We start from the raw sequence: 20000 nt of genomic DNA, 5'->3' as shown, positions 1-20000 counted from the left end.
AAAAGAGTGTGTGAGAAAGAGAGAGAGAGATAGCTCGTAAGTTTGTGTGTGAGAGAGAGAATATCTGTGTGTGTGTGTGTGAGAGAGAGAGAGAGAGAGAGAGAGAGAGAGAGAGAGAGAGAGAGATAGAGAGAGAGAGAGAGAGAGAGAGAGAGAGAGAGAGCAGAGGTTCGATGGTGCGACACACAGACACAACGAGAAGGACGGCGAGTACAGCAGTGAGCGTTCACACAAACCAACCCCACGAGGTCAAACGTCCGGCCTTTCGACAAGACAAGACAAACAAGACAACAGAACGACAAGATGGTCGACGGCGCGGGGACGACAGCGAAGTGTCTGAAGGCAAGCGGAGGCTACATGGAGGTATGGAATCTGGCGTGCTTCATCTATGGCCATCTCGACAGTCATGGTTACAACTGAAGTTGGTGTTCGTGGTGATGCTCAAAGCCGCAATCCGAGGATGTCGCAACAACTCTGCCTGGCACTGTTGTACCAACAGTGGAGTGTGGCTTTAGAGGTCAGGAGATGGGACGGAGGGATGATTGGGTGGAGGGAGGGTGGGTAGATGGAGGGGTGGAGGGAGGGTGGGTAGATAGAGGGGTGGGTGGAGGGAAGGTGGGTAGATAGAGGGATGGGTGGAGGGAGGGTGGGTAGATAGAGGGGTGGGTGGAGGGAGGGTGGGTAGATAGAGGGATGGAGGGAGGGTGGGTCGATGGAGTGGTGGAGGGAGGGTGGGTAGATGGAGGGTGGAGGGAGGGTGGGTTGATGGAGGGGTGGAGGGAGGGTGGGTAGATGGAGGGGTGGAGGGAGGGTGGGTAGATGGAGGCGTGGAGGAAGGGTGGAGGGAGGGTGGGTAGAGGGAGGGGTGGAGGGAGGGTGGGTAGAGGGAGGGGTAGAGGGAGGGTGGGTAGAGGGAGGGTGGGTGGGTAGATGGAGGGGTGGAGGGAGGGTGGGTATGGGGTGTAGTTGAGTACCAACCGGGCTCGCCCCTGGGTCGCGGAGTGCTTGGGGAACGGGAGGAGTCGGGCAGCAGGCCTGGGCGAAGCGTCGGCGCAAAGAAATCAGCCTGGGTCTCGTCTGTTAGTGAACGAGGGCAGGGCTACGGGGTTAGTGGGGTCACCGCACAAGCACATAGACAGTCTAGTCTGGAATGGTTAGTCTGGAACGCTGAATGATGGTTATTGATGGTTTAAGTGGTTACATTTTACAGAAGGGTTATGTCAACTATTGTGTACCTTTATAGCAATACCTTGTAGATAGGTACATAGAAACTGCTATGTAGTTACAATTTACATGTTTGTTTTTTTTGGGGGGGGTGAATGGGTATGGGGATTGGATGTGGCTCAGCGGAGAATTTGACTGTAGGTCAAGAGGTTGCAGGTTTAAATCCCCCCGTACTTCGCTTTAGATTAAGTGAACAGTTTCTCAGTGTCAGTGGGACAGAAGAAGAGACCGACACTTAGGTAACCCCTCGCCCTCCTCCCCCCTCCTCCCCCTCCTTCCCCCCCTCCCCCTCCTCACACCGTCCCAGACTCCCTCCCTCCTGCTCCCCCTCCTCCCCTCCTCACCCCCTCCCGGACTCCCTCCCTCCCCTCCCTCCCCCACCTCCCCCTACTCACACCCTTCCCCCCTCCCCCCCTCCCCCTCCTCCCCACCTCCTCCCCACCTCACCTGGCTTGGGCTTAGGCTTCACAGGGGCCTTGGTGGTCTTGGGAACAACCTTGGGGGGTGGAGCTTTGGTGGGCGGGGCGTCATCATCGTCATCAAAGAAGTCAGCCAGGTCGAGGTCTGTGAGGTCATAAGGTTCAGTTATTCTGGTGGTGCCAGGTGAGTGAAATCAGGCACTCCTTAATTGTGATATTATGGTTATCAGTGCAACCTTAACATAGAGATGTGGAGTTGGGGTTGTTTGTTTTCTACCTAAGGTTCTTACCATCTCCTCCAGCTGCTGGCAATCCTTTGGGTTTCACAGATTCTGAGAAGAGGTGGAGAAAATCATCTCACAGCTTACTTTCTCAATATGTGTGTGTATGAGGTTGAGAGTGTGTGTGTGTGCGGAACTTGAGGGTGTGTCTATGTGCAGGTTGAAGATGTGTGTGTGTGTTTACCGGGTTTAGAGGTGGCATCTTCTTCACCTATGGCATCAGACAGATCAAAGCCAAGGTCGTCATCCTGGGAAAGAACTACAACGGGAGGGAGGGAGGGAGGGAGGGAGGGAGGGAGGGAGGGAGGGAGGGAGGGAGGGAGGGAGGGAGGGAGGGAGGGAGGGAGGGAGGGAGGGAGGGAGGGAGGGAGGGAGGGAGGGAGGGAGGGAGGGAGGGAGGGAGGGAGGGAGGGTGTGGGGGATGGTGTGGGGGATGGTAATGTGGGAAAGAAGGGAAATTAAACATTTATTCGAAAATCGCAATGAGATTATTTATTTTTCACGGCTTTACCACACTGTTTGGGAGAGGATCAGACCTTTGGCCTGGTCCCCACCATCCGACAGGCATAACCCACTTTAATATGAAGAAGTAGTATTGGATCTGTACTGCTATTCTTACTACCTGCTATTGCTACCCCCAAAAAGTGTCCCACATTCCTTTGTCTGTGTGTGTGTGTGTGTGTGCGTGTGTCTGTGTGTGTGTGTGTGTGTGTGTGTGTATGAAGAATGCCTGACAGCATACCGGCAGTATATCTGAATATCAACAAAGCCCAACATGACAGCTTCTCTGCATTCTTCCAGCACACGGACAAAGCTCCTTTTATACACCCATGAAACGCACACACACACACACACACAAACGTACACACACACGCTCAAACGTCCCCCTTCAGACCGTCCCCAGTCCTCTGTGAGTGACCGTGTGGTCGGCGTGTGACCGTGTGGTCGGCGTGTGACCGTGTGGTCGGTCTGTGACCGTGTGGTCGGTCTGTGACCGTGTGGTCGGCCTGTGACCGTGTGGTCGGCGTGTGACCGTGTGGTCGGTCTGTGACCGTGTGGTCGGTGTGGTCGGTCTGTGACCGTGTGGTCGGCCTGTGAGGGGAGTTTGTGTGACATAGACGAAGGCTTTACCACACGTGTTGACGACCAGTCAGAGGAGCAGAGAGCAGCCTCAGCGTGCCTCTAACCCTAACCCTGTGTGTGCGCCACACAGCTACACCTTATCTCAAACACAGCCGGTCTGGCTTGGACCCTGATAACACTCAAATCAAATCAAAATGTATTTGTATAGCCATTTTTAACACGCAAGCATGTCAAAGAGGGCTTCACATACACCCATAGAACTGACGCTCAAGGGTCTTCTCCCTATTCCCTCAACACTCCTAAATATATACTATAACTTATAGACTCTACTGTGTTCTTCAACCCTGCTCGTCAGCCCCCCCCCCCCTGCCCAGCGTGTTCTAGACCCTCCCGATCTTTTCCACTTTGCACACACACCCCGGAACACACACTCAAAACTACACACACACACACACTAAAGACTATTTTATTACTGCTAGACATCCTGTCTGATCTATTCTTGAGTCAAGTTTGTCTGATTCTGCAGAATCTACTGCAGTCTGCAGTGTGTCTTGGTTTTGGGCATGGTGTCAAATATATTACTTCAGCCTGCAGCAGAAGACAATCCCACACAGACACACTACCACGCACACACACTGACACACACACACACAATGACACACACACACACACTACCACGCACACACACTGACACAGTTACCACTTTGGTGAGTCCTTGAGTTGTAACACAAAGAACAGCAACACAGTTAAACTCCATTGGGAGGTGGAGTCTGTCTGTCTGTCTGTGTGTCTGTGAGCATGTCTGTATGTCTGTCTATCTGTCTGTCTGTGAGCCTGTGTGTGTGTCTATATGTCTGTCCGTCCCTGTCTTTAGAGGATTGCATCAGTATTGTCATATGACCCTAAATGTAGATCATGTGACTTCTTACCTCCGACCCCTTTCAGCATACTCACCCCCTCTCTCTCTTCCTCCTCTCTCTCTCTCTTCCTCCTCTCTCTCTCTCTTCCTCCTCTCTCTCTTCCTCCTCTCTCTCTCTCTTCCTCCTCTCTCTCTCTCTCTTGCACTCTCTATCCCTCCACTCTCTCCCTCCTCTCTCCCTCCTGGGAGGGGAGACTTGGGGATTCAGAATACTGACATCATTCTAATGTAGATTCAATTCAAGAATGGATCTGGCCTTTCTATGGGCTGAGACAGCTTTGCTGTTAAAATGTGATGTGATGTTCCTTATTATCTCTTAAGTTATTCAAGTTATGCAGATATGAATGTTATAATCACTCATCAGAAATAGACAATAGCTACCTACAGTTTTATCTCACTTTCCAAGAAACGAAATGAGGAGAAATAACTCCTTGGTAACCTGCATGACCCCACAGCTGGTGCATGCGTGTGTGTGATGGTGAATAAGTAATCGGTTCTTCATGTTCTCTGACACTGAGCACACAGCCATGTGGATTGATCTTATTACCCTTAATTAAGGGTGTGGCTCTAGCCCCAAAACTCACACACACACACACTTCTTTCTCAAAGGAGAGACTGCAGCTGAGCCTCCCCCTTCCCCCCACCTCTCTCTCTCTCTCTCTCTCTCTCTCTACCTCCACCCCACTCTCTCCCTCCCTCCATTCTCCCTTCTCTCTCTTTCTCTCCTTTCCTTCTCCATCCCTCTCCCTCCCTCCATGCTCCCTTCTCTCTCTCTCTCTGTCTCTCTCTCTCTCTCTCTCTCCCTTCCTCCTCCATCCCTCCATTCTCCCTTGTCCCTCCCTCCCTCCCTCCTCTGAATCTAGACCCGCTAGCTAAATGATTCCCAGTCAGCAGTGCTCTCTCAGGTCGCCACGCCAGCATCAACGCCAGCCAGAATATCCCTGCTAATCCAAGACAATGGAGCCGAGAGACAAGTTTCACAATACCCCCCTGACACGCCACTCAAATGATGGAGTGTGTGTGTGTGTGTGTGTGAGACGGTTGTTGTGCATGTGTGCGTGTGTGTGCGTGAAAAAGGGAAAATAAACTGGCACCACCGAGGTTTGAACCTGCACCTGCCATGATGGAGAGAACGAGTGAAGAAAGGAGGATAGAGAGAGAGAGGAGAGAGAGAAGGAGAGAGAGAGAAGGAGAGAGGGAGAGAGGAGAGAGGGAGAGAGGAGAGAGAGAGGGGAGAGAGAGGAGAGAGGGAGAAGGAGAGAGAGAGAGAGAAAGAGAGAGAGAGAGAGAGAGAGAGAGGGAGAAGGAGAGAGAGAGAGAGAGAGAGAGAAGGAGAGAGAGAGAGAGATGGGGTAGAGAGAGAAGAAGAGACCGAGATGGGGGGAGAGAGAGAGACAGAGAGAGAGACAGAGAGAGAGAGACAGAGAGAGAGATGGGGGTAGAGAACAGGGAGATAGATACTCCACTGACTAGACAAGACAAACCTTTCACAGTACCAAGGACAAATCTTGGTCATACAGTAACCTGTATCATTCCGCGTGTGCTTGCCGGCAATAAAATATGCCCATCATCCTAAAAAATTAAATTATCTTTTAAAGTCTTCTTTGGTCTATTCTTCCTCAACAGATATCAATTCAGAGCGCTGGACAACTTCAAATAACACCCATTTGAAATATAAAAATTATATAAAATATCGACAAAGACTGGATTATCTCAAGTGTATTTCTATGGGTGTTTTCAATTGGTCGGTATACCGGCTTTTATGCGTTTGTTTGCACAATGTTCTTTACCGGTTGTCAAGCTATGTGACCAGACTGCAAAAGACAGAAAATGATGAGGCCGCTTTTTTTGTGTGATTTTTAAATTATTTTTTGGGTTACCCGAAACCACATGCTCTTATATCATTATATTACATTATAAAACTACATTATAAAATATTAATACTGGTTAATGATTGGTGAAAGGAGAATCATGCCGCTTCGTTGTTATAACATATGGCACATTAGTAGGCTAAATACGGCTACACAGAACCACGTATTACTGTTTTACCGGGGTTTGGTTTAAAACAGCTGGATTACCTCAACGTGTCAATAGCTCATAACGTGATTGCCAAAGCGGGCTCTCTCCTAAACCGTTATATGGTGAGATAATACCTCCAGAAAAGCCGGTTATGGCCGAAACAAAATCTGATGAAGTGGGGGGCGCTGCTGGAGACCTCGACAAAGAGGATTGCGGTCGCTTACCTTTCACTGCTAACACAGAGACGACCAAAAAAAGAGACCACGCCGAAAATTTCCCCATTGCAACGAAAGTCTACTATAGTACCGAGCGAAATTAACGTTACACCGCAATATTCTTCAGTCTGTTCGGGACTTGTATTAACGCTCACGTGCCGGTAGTCCACTCTGCACTTTGATCGAAAAAAATCTTTGTGCTCGTCGGTGCGACAGTCGCTAACAGTTGGCTGCTTTTACCAAAACGAAGTCTGCAGTGCGATAGCGCGTGTGCTTTACCGGTAGCAAGCAAGCGATAGAGCGACAGTCAGCCAGCGCAAGGAATCACGTTACAACGGCGAAGGGCGGATCCTCACCCGATATACGGTATATTGCAGAAACAGACTGGCAGACTACGGCTAAATAAAAAACACGTTATTTTCTTTCTCAAGACAAATATGAGTTTCATATCAAACCAAGGCCATTCTGTCATTTATGTACATTTTGTTTTTATATTTCAATCAATTTCTAAAGTTTGTTTTATGTTTCTAAAATAAACCACCAATACATGTTTAAGTTGTTAAACTACTGACCACAATGACATAAGAAGGGGACGTGTAATGAGCACAATTCTGTCAGACAGTTGCAGGTTTGACTTAATTGCTTCAAGCTCGTCAGGAGATTGGAATGACCTTAATGACCTTAACAGTTTATTAAACGGTGAGTTAAATCTGGAGAAAAGAAAACAAAGACTTGGTCACTCTGTGTCTGGTTATGTTTGTGTTATGTTATCTTTATGTTGTGTTTCTGTTTGAAATGGGATAGGTTACTGCCTGCCTGCCTGCCTGCCTGCCTGCCTGCCTGCCTGCCTGCCTGCCTGCCTGCCTGCCTGCCTGCCTGCCTGCCTGCCTGCCTGCCTGCCCGCCTGCCCGTCTGTCTGTCTGTATGTCTGCCTGTCTGCCTTCCTGCCTGCCCGCCGCCCACACGCCTGCCTGTCTTCCTGCCTGCCTGTCTTCCTGCCTGCCTGTCTTCCTGCCTGCCTGCCTGCCTGCCTGCCTGCCTGTCTGTCTGTCTGTCTGTCTGTCTGTCTATCTATCTATCTGCCTGCCTGCCTGCCTGCCTGCCTGCCTGCCCGCCTGCCTATCTTCCTGCCTGCTTGCCTGCCTGCCTGTCTGTCTATCTGCCCCGCCCGCCCGCCTGCCTGTCTACCTGTCTTCCTGCCTGCTTGCCTGCCTGCCTGTCTTCCTGCCTGCCTGCCTGCCTGCCTGCCTGCCCGTCTGTCTGTCTGTATGTCTGCCTTCCTGCCTGCCCGCCGCCCACCCGCCTGCCTGTCTTCCTGCCTGCCTGTCTTCCTGCCTGCCTGTCTTCCTGCCTGCCTGCCTGCCTGCCTGCCTGTCTGTCTGTCTGTCTGTCTGTCTGTCTGTCTGTCTATCTATCTATCTATCTGCCTGCCTGCCTGCCTGCCTGCCTGCCTGCCTGCCTGCCTGCCTGTCTTCCTGCCTGCCTGCCTGCCTGCCTGCCTGCCTGCCTGTCTGTCTTCCTGCCTGCTTGCCTGCCTGCCTGCCTGCCTGCCTGTCTGTCTGTCTATCTGCCCCGCCCGCCCGCCCGCCCGCCTGCCTGCCTGTCTGCCTGTCTTCCTGCCTGCTTGCCTGCCTGTCTTCCTGCCTGCCTGCCTGCCTGCCTGCCTGCCTGCCTGCCTGCCTGCCTGCCTGCCTGCCTGCCTGCCTGCCTGCCTGCCTGCCTGCCTGTCTGTCTGTCTGTCTGTCTGCCTGTCTGTCTGCCTGTCTGCTGGGAGTTAAGGGATTGAACACAATTCAATGCAGTTGAAAGGTTCAATGACCAGCATGTAAATCCATTATTGATTTTATCAAAGTATCAAACAGTGATGCACACGGAGGTTTATAAATAAATACTGGATTAAATAACTTCAAGAATGAAAGGGCGCCACCTAGCGGTGATATCTGCCTCAGTCAGTCTTGTCTCTGTTTGTAATGCAGAGGATAGCAAAAGGGAAGCTGTTCAGCAAATGTTAGGATTACGGTTATGGTTATGGTTTGGGGTTGGGGAAGGGTTTGGGTAGGGTTAAAAAGAAAACTGAGTGGTCTTAGGGTTGGGTTTGGGGGAAGGGTTAGGGTTTGAACATTTTCTGAACAGCAATCCTTGGTCACAGTTTTTGGTATAAGTCACCAATTTGGGTACACCACTAGGATTTAGTGAATGTAGAGGTTGGCTATTTTCCTCTTCCTGGAGAGACACCTTGCTGTAGGGTTACACTCCAACCCTGCTCCTGGTATCTCTCCAGGAGCAGGGTTGGCTTGTAACCCTACAGGAGGGTATCTCTCCAGGAGCAGGATTGGAGCCTTAAAGTCAGTGAGAGGGCCAGGTATGGATGTGGGCTACAGAGCCAAACGCTACGAGAGGGAAAAAAATTAATAGGCTCTAGAAGTTATTACGTATTCATACTGTTTATTTCTATGACTTTATTAAGGTGATGTTTAGGCCTGCGTGTTACGAAGTAAAGAAGTAAACAAATCAATACTCAACACTGATAAGAGATGAGAGATACGAGTGACAAGGGTTTTGAGGTACTACTTTATTTCCACAAGAGGAAATTGCGGCGTTACTGCAGTACTTAGAATACAATTATTAGGTATGGCGTGGAGGTAATGCAAAGCTGTTGACAGCTTATCCATAAATACACAACACGATACACAGGGGACACACGTTGTAGTGTTAACCATTAACTTAAATGATTGCATCCAATATTTTCCATAATTGTGTGTGTAGCCTATATGGTAATACACCGTTTTCTTGTTGTTATTTACACGTAAACATTCTTGTCATGAAAATAACTGATACAACAGATTATCTAATTGTTTAAATTAATCTCACGCGTCTGCTCTTCAAATCTCAAAAACAGAGGGAACGTCCACGGACGTGCGTACGAGCGCCGGTGTGTATGACGGTGGGTAGTTGAACCGTATGCTCCATGCACAGTGATCCACGCGCCTATACAGTACTGCTCAGACCTATGATCTTCACTTTGCTACTGTAAAAGTTATACGAGCGGCTCTTTTTCAAAGGGGTGTGTATGACAGAGCCTACAGCTCAACCAGTAGTGGCGCAGGAATCCGGAGCGTGCGTAATGCTCTCCCCAATCAGCACGAGTGGAGGCTGTTTTGAACCGCGAGGGCTAGCAGCCAATCAGGCCGTTCTCGTATTGAGCTAGCGCGAGGCTGTGTACATTGGTGGAGGAGAGAGAAGGCAGAGAGACGAGCGAGACTGTAGGATTTCCAAGGCTTGCTTCAACAATACAGGTACGTCCAAGACTCCGACTCTTTGTTATTCACACGTAATAATACATGTTTTTAAGAAAAAAAACTTTTTCTCTTAAAACATGTCAGTACGAATAAATCTTTTCAATGAATTGTTTATATATAGTGTTTTAAGGGAATTATTGCTATTTTTCCATTTTTACGTGTTATGAAATGTCAAATACAGTTTAAATGTGTTTGCACATTAAGAACAGTGCAGTTAGATGTGGTTTCTTGTATTTTCTTTGAAACAATGTGCTAAATTTACAATAATTCACAGAAATCTGTGGAAAATTATTAGATCAGCGTTATTTGGGTTGCACAGCCATTTCTCATAAAGGGAATAAGTGCTGTAAAGGTGTTTCGTTGACTCTTGTGTTTTTTTTCCTGTTGTTGGTTTGAAATGTAAAGTTATTAAAGTGTCATTTGAAGCCATGTATTCCTCGCACGCATCGTTGCTGTGTGTAACACTATGAATATGGCTGGCTATGCCCTGTCTACGAGTAGCACTGCCCTTCCAATGTAAACCAATCTCGATGTCATCTCGCAATTTACGCCTTTCTGTTCGGGAGAAACGTTCGGTTTCCACTCCGTGTTTTTATCTCTATCCAGCCGTGTAAAGAAAAAAAGAATGTCATCGTCGAAAATGTGTTTTTGACATTTCTTCCTTCCTCAGTCAAATGCTCGCTCTCGCCGTGCATTAAAATGGCTGGCGATTTAAACCATTGACAAGGAGCTGCTCTCACACATAAGAGAAACGGGAGATTTTTTTTGAAAAAAACTATTTCTCTGTCATCTAAAAATACAGCATTTTTTCGTTTCTGCGTTATATCTTCTATCTCTATCTTTCTGTATTAAAGGATTTTTGAATTTCGCCTTTTTTCGTCTTTTCGGAACTTCTCATTCTCACCAGGATGACTCGTATTAGAAATGGCTGGCGCACCGTCTTTGTTAGTAGCGGCACTGCACCAAGCGACAGCGCAAGGTATAACTTCGGAAAACTCTAAAATGTCTGAAAATACGCCATGACAGCGAAAAAAAATATACCGACATTAAAAGCACAACCTTTGTTTAATCGGACGATGTGTTTTTGTTTTTTATTTACTGTTGGATTTCGTCGTAAGAGCCCTTGAAACGGGAGGGGGTGTGTTTCGCTTTGTTACACAGGCAGCCTATAAGCCTCCCTTTCGCTCGTTGTACAGAAGCCATTTTAGTCAATGGGAGCTTCGAAGAACAGCAACCCGTGCCCGTAGTATAGAGCCCGTAGTACCAATACTATGTGCATGTAACAGGGACTGAAAGTACTATACGGAGCGGCGATTAAAAACCAGAAAAACGAATAGTATTTATGGAAAAATAAGATAGAAAAACGTAAGAAGGTCGAAAATAAACAGCAGTTTCTCTCATGAGGACGCATTTCACAAAATGGAAGATGAATAATTCGCGTTGATGACCTCTCTGTTTTCCACAACGGTAGCAAAGCTTCCCCATAGCCGTCTATAGCTGCATTCGCTACTTATTACACAGACTGTGCGCTCGCTATATAGAGGAGCCAGAGTTCGCGCTGTGTTACCTATATAACGGAGTAAAGTTTACGGTGTAGAAAAATAAGCGATTAAAACGCAAATCCCTAATGACAGATGGGCGTCGGCGATGAAAGAATATGGCGGGGCTTCTTTATTAGGAGACAGATTTTAATAGGGGGTTTGAATTTTTTGGAAAAGCAACATTTTTGGGCTCTTGTATTACAAACCGTTTACTAAGCAAATACCAACATTTCTATGATTTCATTAAAACCGTATTAATTAAATCATATTCCAGAAGCTTTATTCATTTTTATATGATTTTGTTTTAATAACATGGTTAAAAAAAACATCACATTGTGCTCCCGTAAATTCACGTTAAAATATGGGAAAAGCCAACATGTTTTTTTAACATTTTAATGTTAATCATTTTAATTAATCTAGATAGCAATTCTTTTAATATAACATTTATCCAAGGTGTATGCCCCATCCAATGTTCAAACACAATCACAGACCTAAAAACACCAAAAACCTCCCAATTAGGAAACACATACAATCAATCTGATGGCAGATGAAAAAAAAAAAAAAAAAACGAAAACATTCACCACCTGTCAATCACAATTTGCCTCCCTTCTCCAGACACCTGACCCAATCAGAGAAGTGTATTCATCGTCTTTAAGTCCCGCCCCACCCTCGAGATGAACAGAGTGGCCAAGGACCCCAGGAAGCCCAAGGGCAAGATGTCGGCCTACGCCTACTTTGTCCAGACCTGCCGTGAGGAACACAAGAAGAAGAGCCCAGAGATCCCAGTCAACTTTGCAGAGTTCTCCAAGAAGTGCTCCGGCAGGTGGAAGGTGAGGTGGAACAAAACAAACAACCCCTTGAAACCCCCTTATATATATATGTATATATAATTATTTATTGTTTTTTATATATATATATATCTGGAAGGGCTCATCTTGGCTTTAGCAGAAAACATATAGTTTGATTAGACTTTACAGTTTTTCTCAGGAGGAAAATAATACCCAATTGTAGCTTAACCCTAACACACAGACCAGTGACCAGGTGCATTTCAACCCCCAGAGCAGTCAGCTGCAGACCAAACACCTATTCAAGTCCACCTGGGAATCCAACTGGGAGTGGGATTTGTTTGGAGGACAGTATCGTGGAAACGAGCCTGGGGTTTGAGTGTGTTTGTTTTACCTCCCCAGACAATGTCAGGGAAGGAGAAGGGGAAGTTTGAGGACATGGCTAAGCAGGATAAGGTGCGTTACGACCAGGAGATGCAGCATTACATGCCAGGGAAGAAAGGCAAGAAGAAGGACCCCAACGCACCCAAGAGACCCCCGTACGTAAACACTGTGTGTGTGTGTGTATGTGTGTGAGACCCCCGTACGTACACACTGTGTGTGTGTGTGTGTGTGTGCGTGTGTGTGTGTATGTGTGTGAGACCCCCGTACGTACACACTGTGTGTGTGTGTGGGGGGGACATGATTACAACACAAAACGTTAATGTGACTCAAAAAGACACATGAATTCACACACACACACCACACACACACACACACACAGAAAAACTCCTACACATTCACTCAGCCAGTCACACAATCAAGTTAGATTTTAAATGTTCTCTCTCTTTCTCTCTCTCTCTCTCTCTCTCTCTCTCTCTTTATTTCTCTCTAACCCCCACATCCCCCCGTCCAAACCCCCATCCCTTCTCCTTCCATCTTTCTCTCATCTCCCTTTCTCCGCTACCTCTCCCCCCTCACCTCCACCCCACAACAGATCTGGGTTCTTCATCTTCTGTTCGGACCACCGGCCCAAGATCAAGGCCCAGCACCCTAGCCTGGGCATCGGGGACGTGGCCAAGAAACTAGGCGAGCAGTGGAACAACCTGACAGATGCCACAAAGCAGCCCTACCTGCAGAAGGCCAACAAGCTCAAGGATAAGTACCAGAAGGTAAACAACAACAACCGCGATGGCTACAATAATACCATGAGATTAGATTATGGAGATTAACGTTGTGCGAGCGGGTAGAACTGTGGATTGAATTTGAAGTGCACTTTAGTGTACTGACTTCACTCTCTCTCTTCCTCTCTCTCTCCCTCTCTGTCTACTTTCATCTCCCTTTCCCTTTACCACTTTTCTCTCTCTCTCAATCTTTCTCTCCCTGTCTCTCTCCCTCTCTCTCTGTCTCTCCTTTCTCTCTCTCTCTCTCTCTCTCTCTCTCTCTCTCTCTCTCTCTCTCTCTCTCTCTCTCTCTGTCTCTCACTCACTCACTCTTTCTCTCTCTCTCTCTCTCTCTCTCTCTCTCTCTCTCTCTCTCTCTCTTTCTTTCACTCAATATCCCTTTCCCCCTCTCAATTTATTTCCCTTATCTGTTTCCCTCTTTGTTTCTTTCCCTCAATCTATCTCTCCTTCTCCCTCAATCTCTCTTCCCCCCTCTCTCTACTGCTCCCCCTCCCTCCCTCCCTCCCTCCCTCCCTCCCTCCCTCCCTCCCTCCCTCCCTCCCTCCCTCCCTCCCTCCCTCCCTCCCTCCCTCCCTCCCTCCCTCCCTCCCTCCCTCCCTCCCTCCCTCCCTCCCTCCCTCCCTCCCTCCCCCCTCCTCCACTCCAGGATGTTGCCGACTACAAGTCAAAGGGCAAGGTGGGAGCAAGTGTTCCCATGGCTCCTAAGCCCGTGGTGAAGAACAACATGGACGATGATGATGATGATGACGATGATGAGGAGGAGGACGAAGAGGAAGACGACGATGATGATGATGATGACGAGTAGACAGGCCGTTTCTTGATTGGTGGATCACGATGATGATGATGATGATGATGTTTAATATTATTATGATGACTATTATTACTATTGATGCATTTTTCTTTCCAGTTGAAATGCGGTAGGGTTTAGGGAAACACCAGAAAAGTTTGTTTTTTTTGTGTTGCTCCTCCTCCTCTTCTTCTCTGCCATCTCTGTTATTGTTTATGTTGTCGTTGTTGTTTATGTCTCTGCTCCTGACGTTCTCTTGGTAAACAACCAGTAAACATTGACTGGAGGTCAGCGCTGAAAGACTGAGAGAGAACGGGATGCAGACCGGGCGTGAGTGTGTGTGTGTGTGCGTGTGTGTGTGTGTGTGTGAGTGAGTGAGTGAGTGTGTGTGTAGTCTATCCCATTTCACCAGCATTGTCCAGTGTCTTCCCTTCACCCTTCAAGCATTCTCCTGCTGGTTGTATATCGAGCAGCATTTAAAACAAGTGGTAGCAAAACGGAAATATAAACACCTTTTTGTTTTATATAAAAGAATGTGCAAGGTGGTGTGTGTGTGTTACTGTATATGGTTGACTAGACTAGCCTGTGTTATTTTTTTATTTGTCCTTGTTTTTATTATTGTTTTTATCGTTTCATAATCATCGGCTGGTGAGTTTGATCGCACATATCTAGGAGTTGTAGATGGCAGTGTGTGTGTGGAAGAGTGTGTGTCTGTGTGTTCCTGAACTGTCAGGGGCAAAACAGATTACACTTAAACAACAGAGTGCTGCGTAGAATGGGTTGTAACATTAGGAAGAACCATGCAGAACCTCTTGGAACCCTTTTCAACACCCTAAGGGGACTTTCAGAACCTTAGAACGGTTCTGGGTGGAACCTTACCTTGCTGAAAGTGAAAAGGAACTGCTCCTTTTCTCCAAAAGGTTCTGCTGTTCTGACGACCGGTTCCACGCGCCGCTCTCTTGGTTTGCAGAGTATCACCTCACAGTCTCCTCTCCATCCACGAGCCAAGTTTGAAATCCATCCTCTACTGTAATCCCACGTGCAGCGCTGCCCGCAGGGACGGAAGCATGTTCCCCGGACGCGGCTGCTGCAATCCTCGCTTGTGCGCGATCTGTGATCAATCAAAGCATGGGTGGACAGAGGAAGGGAAGGATGGTGTTTCACACAGGCTCAAAGTGCGTGCGTGTGCGCGCGCCGCTGACTCGCATATAGCCATGGTAACACTACAGCTCTTCTTGTTCCAGAGTCTTTGGGTTGTTTACCTTGAAGACATACAACACAGGAGCTAGAAAAACCAGTAGCCTAGGTTGTTACAAGGTGATAGATAACCTGTAGGTTGTTACAAGGTAATAGACACTTTTGTTTTCTCCTTATTTGGCTAAGTGCATCTTTGTTGTGGGGGGGGGGGGTGGGGGGGATTAACGTTAACCGTGCGCTGTAATTAGATCTCGCTAAAACGACTCCCAGTGTGTGAAGTGAATCGGCGAGGAAAGCCGTCGGTGGTGAAATCTGTACTTATCTGTATAATCGGAAAGATTTGTTTTTTTTCTTTTTTGTATGTTTAGAAAGCTACGTTTGCAATTAAAAGTATGACATTTTTACACGCGTTGTGGTTTTAATTTCCCTCTGAACATGTACTCTTACAGGCCACAAACAAAACAAGCAAGTAGCCTACAACAGCTGCATGCCAACTTCAAGTTTTGCAAGTCAAGGTGAACAGAAACTACTTAAGATTTTTCACCTCAGAAAGTTTTTATTTTTAAAGCAGAAACGCCTAAAGTAAAGGTCTTCAATCCTGGTCCTCGGGTTCCGCTGCTCTGCATGTCCTAGATTTCCCCGCTCCAACACACCTGATTCAATGAATGGGACCGACGCTTTCATTTGAATGAGGTGGGCTGAAGCAGGGAAACATCTAGAACATGCAGGTCAGCGGGCCCCGAGGACCAAGGTTGAAAGTAGTGCTCAAATAAATGATGACATTATCACTGTGACATCATTGGATCTCTTTCACGCCCTCTCAGTATGACTGAGACATAAGCTCTATGGATTTGCAGGGGAGCACTTAAGCGCCATTGTTAGGCTGTGTTTACGTTTGGGGATGATAGCGTGTGTGTGTGTGTGTGTATGGGGTGCTGAGTATGTGTTTAATCTAATTGAGTGATTATGTTTCATTATCCCTTCATTCACTTCATTCTCCTTTCATTCACATTTTCTCTTGCGGTCTCTTTCCTACTCCATACACATAACATATATTTTAGTTTTTTTGTTGTTGTAATTTTTCTATAAATTGTGCCACAGGAAACATCTGCCGACACATCTGGGTTTCATGCAACATCTTATTTAGCCACCAGGTGGCGAGAGAGAAACACGACTGGAGTTGCGGGTTCGTTGACACTGATTGTAAATAGACACCGAGATTGCTCAGAATGGTGAAAGACAGACTAGGCCCTCGTTTGCCTAAACAGTCATCCTGTCTGTGACTGTGGGGTGTGGAGTCTGGGACAGAAACTAGAACACGAAGTGGAGGTCATAACTTGGTACAGAACGTCTTGGATGATGTTACGACCCCTTGCAAGTCGAACACAGGCACGTTGGTCTGTGATGATGCGGGCAAGACGCAACTGAACATTTTAGTTAGAACGTCCAGTTTTTGTCATAACAAATACAAAATAATACTTGTGAGTTTAAACTAGTTCCAATTGCGCTGACTTCGGCATGTTGTATGACCTAAAGGTTGAGTTTATTTTAGCTGTTGAGTGTAAAAGCGTGAATTGGGATTTCAGAGATCCAAAACAGTCCTACTGTTAATGTGATCTTCTATTCGCATAGAAACAAATGAATCCCGGAGAAATTATCATTAGCACGAGGGGGAAATGCGTAAACGCGCGTTCGACAGGCCAATTTGTTTTCCTTCTTATCCGTTACAAAGAACCACACCCTCTTCCTTAAAACGCTTTTTAATTGGTAGCCCCAAGGGCAGGGCGGGCTGACGATGCTGTCTGTTCGCTGGATGCATACCCAACCCGCAGCTGCGATTGGACAAACGAGGGTGTCAGTCACGCGGGGAAGGCGTGGCCCGGACGTTAGTTCTGACAGGTTCGGAGAAGAAAGGTCTCCGTTGGAAAAGCTGCGGAAACGGGGCTAACTTGTCTCGAGGAGCGAGAGGTTGAAGCGTCTTCTCCGGTCAAGAGAGAGGGAGCGAGGGAGAGCGAGAAAGAGACCGAGAGAGAGAGAGAGAGGAGCAAGGATCCACCAGTTCACAAAATCTGCCCGCTTTCAGACGACTATTCCGTTAGGACACTGTGACAGAAGGCCTATAGTGATGGGCGACAAGGCGGGGACCAGGTGAGCTGTTCATCTTTTCCGTAGCTTGTTCTTTTTCAAAGGGGTTTGTTTTTTCTCATTGTCGTTCAGTATGTGGAGGCGAAGGCGACACATTCTAGTGAGCAGTCAGCGCAGCGAGAGGGAGGGAGGGGGGGGGGTGCTGGCGGAGAGAGCGGAGGGGTCTGAGAGTGGAAATTAGGTTCGAGGAAGGGACGAGGTGAAAGATTTGTGTGAAACGAAATCTCAATCTGATATTCAGGCAAACTCGCACTGCCAACAACGGCTGACAGGCAACGGCATGAACCCGCAGATGCAAACCAGTGGTGTGCTGTCAGTATTGTGAAGGGTGGGGTTAAGGGAAGCGGTGCACTTAAACCACGGATATCTAGTTCACGTCTCCCGAATTCTCACCCGGACTCGTCCATACATCCACTAACAACATAGCCCTCCATAATCACCCGTCACGATTGACTTATCAGGCGCCTGAGGAACCAGCTAGTTATCTTCGTCAAGGATATACCGTCCCATTTCAGTGAGGGTACTTCAGCTACGATCTCTGACTTAGGCATCAAAATAACTCGACTTCCTCTTCGTTGGAACCGGAGAAGTGCTTGTGTGTGTCACAGTCTTCTCGACACCGCGCTAACAACATCTGACTCGGCTTGCTGTCTGAAAACGAGTAAACTCGTTTAAAACAGCATGTTGCTTACTGTTAAGGAACAGTAGAAAGGCAATAGCCTGGCTCGTCAACGCTGACGTGGGTTTGACGTACGGTTGTGGTGGGGGTTCATTGTAACATGTGCGGAGGACGGACACCGAGATCTGATTTGAGAGACCTAATCGTCACCATCGCATCACAGTTTACCGAGTGTGGATATATATACGGTACCTGTAGGCTAACGTTTAGACAAAGCTGAAGCCGGTGTCCGTGTTGACTATAGCTCAGTGGGATTTCAGGACAACGTTTGAACATACACGATGAGAATAAATAGTGCATAATCTGTTTTCTGTCATTCTTTTAGTGGTTCAAAACAATCCGGACTGTTTTGACTTTCTTTGGTATTGTTGTTGTGCTTCTAACTGGCCGTGATAAAAAGCAATCAAATGCAGAACTAACAATTCTGGGGGGCCTCGATTGATTTTCACCGTGCCGCTCTCGAGCTGCTCTCTTCCTCCCGCTTGTCTTTCATTACTTCACCTCTCTCTCTCTCTCTCTCTCTCTCTCTCTCTCTCTCTCTCTCTCTCTCTCTCTCTCTCTCTCTCTCTCTCTCTCTCTCTCTCCCCGTCTCTCACTCTGTCTCTCTCCCTCCCACACTCTCAGTTAACATATAATTAAATCATACTTTGTGTATAGCATTAATATTGACTTTCCTATCTTTTCTATCTCTCTCACACACACTCTTTCTTGCTCGCTCTCGCCCCCTCTCTCTCCTATCTGTCCATCTCTCCATCTCACCCTCGCTCCTCACCAGGGACCCACACTGCAGGGGGGGGGGTGATTGGGCGGGATGTTCAACGTCTTCTTCTAACTGCCTGCAAGACCCTTGGCCCTTTCTCAGTGGTTAGACACACTTGCTTGTGTGTTTGTGTTTTCACACTATTTGATTTCTGGTTTGAAAAAGAATAGGATGAGAGATATAAATAATAACGGAGAAAGACAACACACACACACACGCACACACACGTACACGCATTCACATGCTTCAGTGATTTTCAAGCCGTTCCATCCTGTGTCATTTGGTAGAGTGCTGTCACCCTCCTGCCCTGCGTTTCAGGGTGTTCCTCTGGTGCCTCTCCCCTCCGTCACCCCTCTTCCTCTCCTCCGCCCGCCGAACGCTCCAAGGGGGCAGGAGGAGAGGAGGATGGAGGGAGGAGAGACGAGAAGAAGGATAGGGGAACGGGAAAAAGCTTCAGGGAAATATGGATGGAGAGCGAGAGAGAGAGAGAGAGAGAGAGAGGGATGGAATAGAGAGGGATGGAGAGAGAGAGAGAGGGATGGAAAGAGAGAGAGAGGGATGGAGAGAGAGAGAGCGAGAGAGATGGAAAGAAAGAGAGGGATGGAAAGAGAGAGGGATGAGAGAGAGAGGGATGAGAGAGAGAGGGATGGAGAGAGAGAGAGAGATGGAAGAGAGAGAGGGATGGAAAGAGAGAGAGGGATGGAAAGAGAGAGAGAGGGATGAAGAGAGAAAGATGGAAAGAGAGAGAGGGATGGAAAGAGAGAGAGAGCGAGAGAGATGGAAAGAAAGAGAGGGATGGAAAAGAAAGAGACTGGGGTCAGTTCTAAATGGAGCACGACGGAGGGGGAGAGGGATGGAGCGAGAGTGAGAGAGATAGAGGGAGGGAGAGACTGAAGGATAGAGAGAGAGAGAGAGAGAGAGAGAGAGAGAGAGAGGGAGAGACTGAAGGATAGAGAGAGAGAGAGAGAGAGAGAGAGAGAGAGAGAGAGAGAGAGACTGAAGGAGGGAGAGGGAAGGGAAGGACAGGGCACTCAGGTACTTCACACCCCCTACAGACCAGGCATGAGAATACTTTCAGTCTACCCCTGTCACCAGGACACTGTGTGTGTGAGAGTGTATGAGAGTGTGAGTGTCTGTGTGTTTGTCCTATTGTCGTCGTCTGTGTTGTCAACCTATCCTGGTCCTCTCTAAATCCCTCCATTTCTCCACCTTTGTCCTCTACTCCCACTCACCTCCATCTCTCTCCACCACTTTCCTCACCTAGCTTGATCTGGGTTTAACAGTTAGGATTAGAGATATATTAATTGATTAATTGTTCCAGTAACCCCCCTATCCACCACACACACACTCACACACACTTGTTAATCCTGATTATTGTTGTGCTGATGTGAGAAATGGGTCAGAGTGTGTGTGTGTGTGTGTGTGTGTGTGTGCGTGATGGGTCAGACCGCAGGTGTTCGTCTGAGTTTCGCTTCACCTGTTAC

General features: G+C 47.7%; 3 protein-coding genes across 4 annotated transcripts in view; 2 read left to right on the top strand and 1 right to left on the bottom strand.

Annotated features, from left to right (window-relative positions):
- cd99l2 (CD99 molecule-like 2) overlaps nt 1-6435 on the bottom strand; it is a 17103-nt gene extending 10668 nt beyond the window's left edge. For both annotated transcript variants that reach the window (XM_084692000.1, XM_084692001.1), the window contains exons 1-4: nt 6170-6435; nt 2109-2183; nt 1934-1975; nt 1672-1788 (exon numbers count right to left, since the gene is read on the bottom strand). In XM_084692000.1, the coding sequence (XP_084548126.1) occupies nt 1672-1788; nt 1934-1975; nt 2109-2183; nt 6170-6227 (292 nt within the window). In that variant the 5' untranslated portion in view covers nt 6228-6435. The remainder of the gene's footprint in view (nt 1-1671; nt 1789-1933; nt 1976-2108; nt 2184-6169) is intronic.
- Nucleotides 6436-9378: 2943 nt separating this feature from the next.
- hmgb3a (high mobility group box 3a) lies at nt 9379-15336 on the top strand. Its single transcript, XM_084692010.1, has 5 exons — nt 9379-9456; nt 11616-11830; nt 12188-12324; nt 12762-12936; nt 13595-15336. Exons 2-5 carry the CDS (start codon nt 11675-11677, stop codon nt 13751-13753), a joined length of 627 nt encoding a protein of 208 aa, XP_084548136.1. The 5' UTR covers nt 9379-9456; nt 11616-11674; the 3' UTR covers nt 13754-15336.
- A 1480-nt stretch (nt 15337-16816) lies between these two features.
- Nucleotides 16817-20000, top strand: part of arrb2b (arrestin, beta 2b) — a 21578-nt gene continuing 18394 nt past the window's right edge. Inside the window, exon 1 of the mRNA XM_084691988.1 lies at nt 16817-17080. Coding sequence (XP_084548114.1) covers nt 17058-17080 — 23 coding nt within the window. The 5' untranslated portion in view covers nt 16817-17057. The remainder of the gene's footprint in view (nt 17081-20000) is intronic.

Source organism: Hypomesus nipponensis, chromosome 25, assembly GCF_054491055.1.
Source record: "Hypomesus nipponensis isolate SF chromosome 25, ASM5449105v1, whole genome shotgun sequence".
Classification (NCBI taxonomy): domain Eukaryota; kingdom Metazoa; phylum Chordata; class Actinopteri; order Osmeriformes; family Osmeridae; genus Hypomesus; species Hypomesus nipponensis.
This window is presented reverse-complemented; position numbering and strand designations above follow the sequence as displayed.

Coding starts and splice junctions, on each gene's coding strand:
- hmgb3a (XM_084692010.1), top strand. CDS start 11,675: ATGAACAGAGTGGCCAAGGACCCCAGGAAGCCCAAGGGCAAGATGTCG. Junction 12,325..12,761: donor AACGCACCCAAGAGACCCCC/GTACGTAAACAC, acceptor ACCCCACAACAG/ATCTGGGTTCTTCATCTTCT. Junction 12,937..13,594: donor TCAAGGATAAGTACCAGAAG/GTAAACAACAAC, acceptor CCTCCACTCCAG/GATGTTGCCGACTACAAGTC.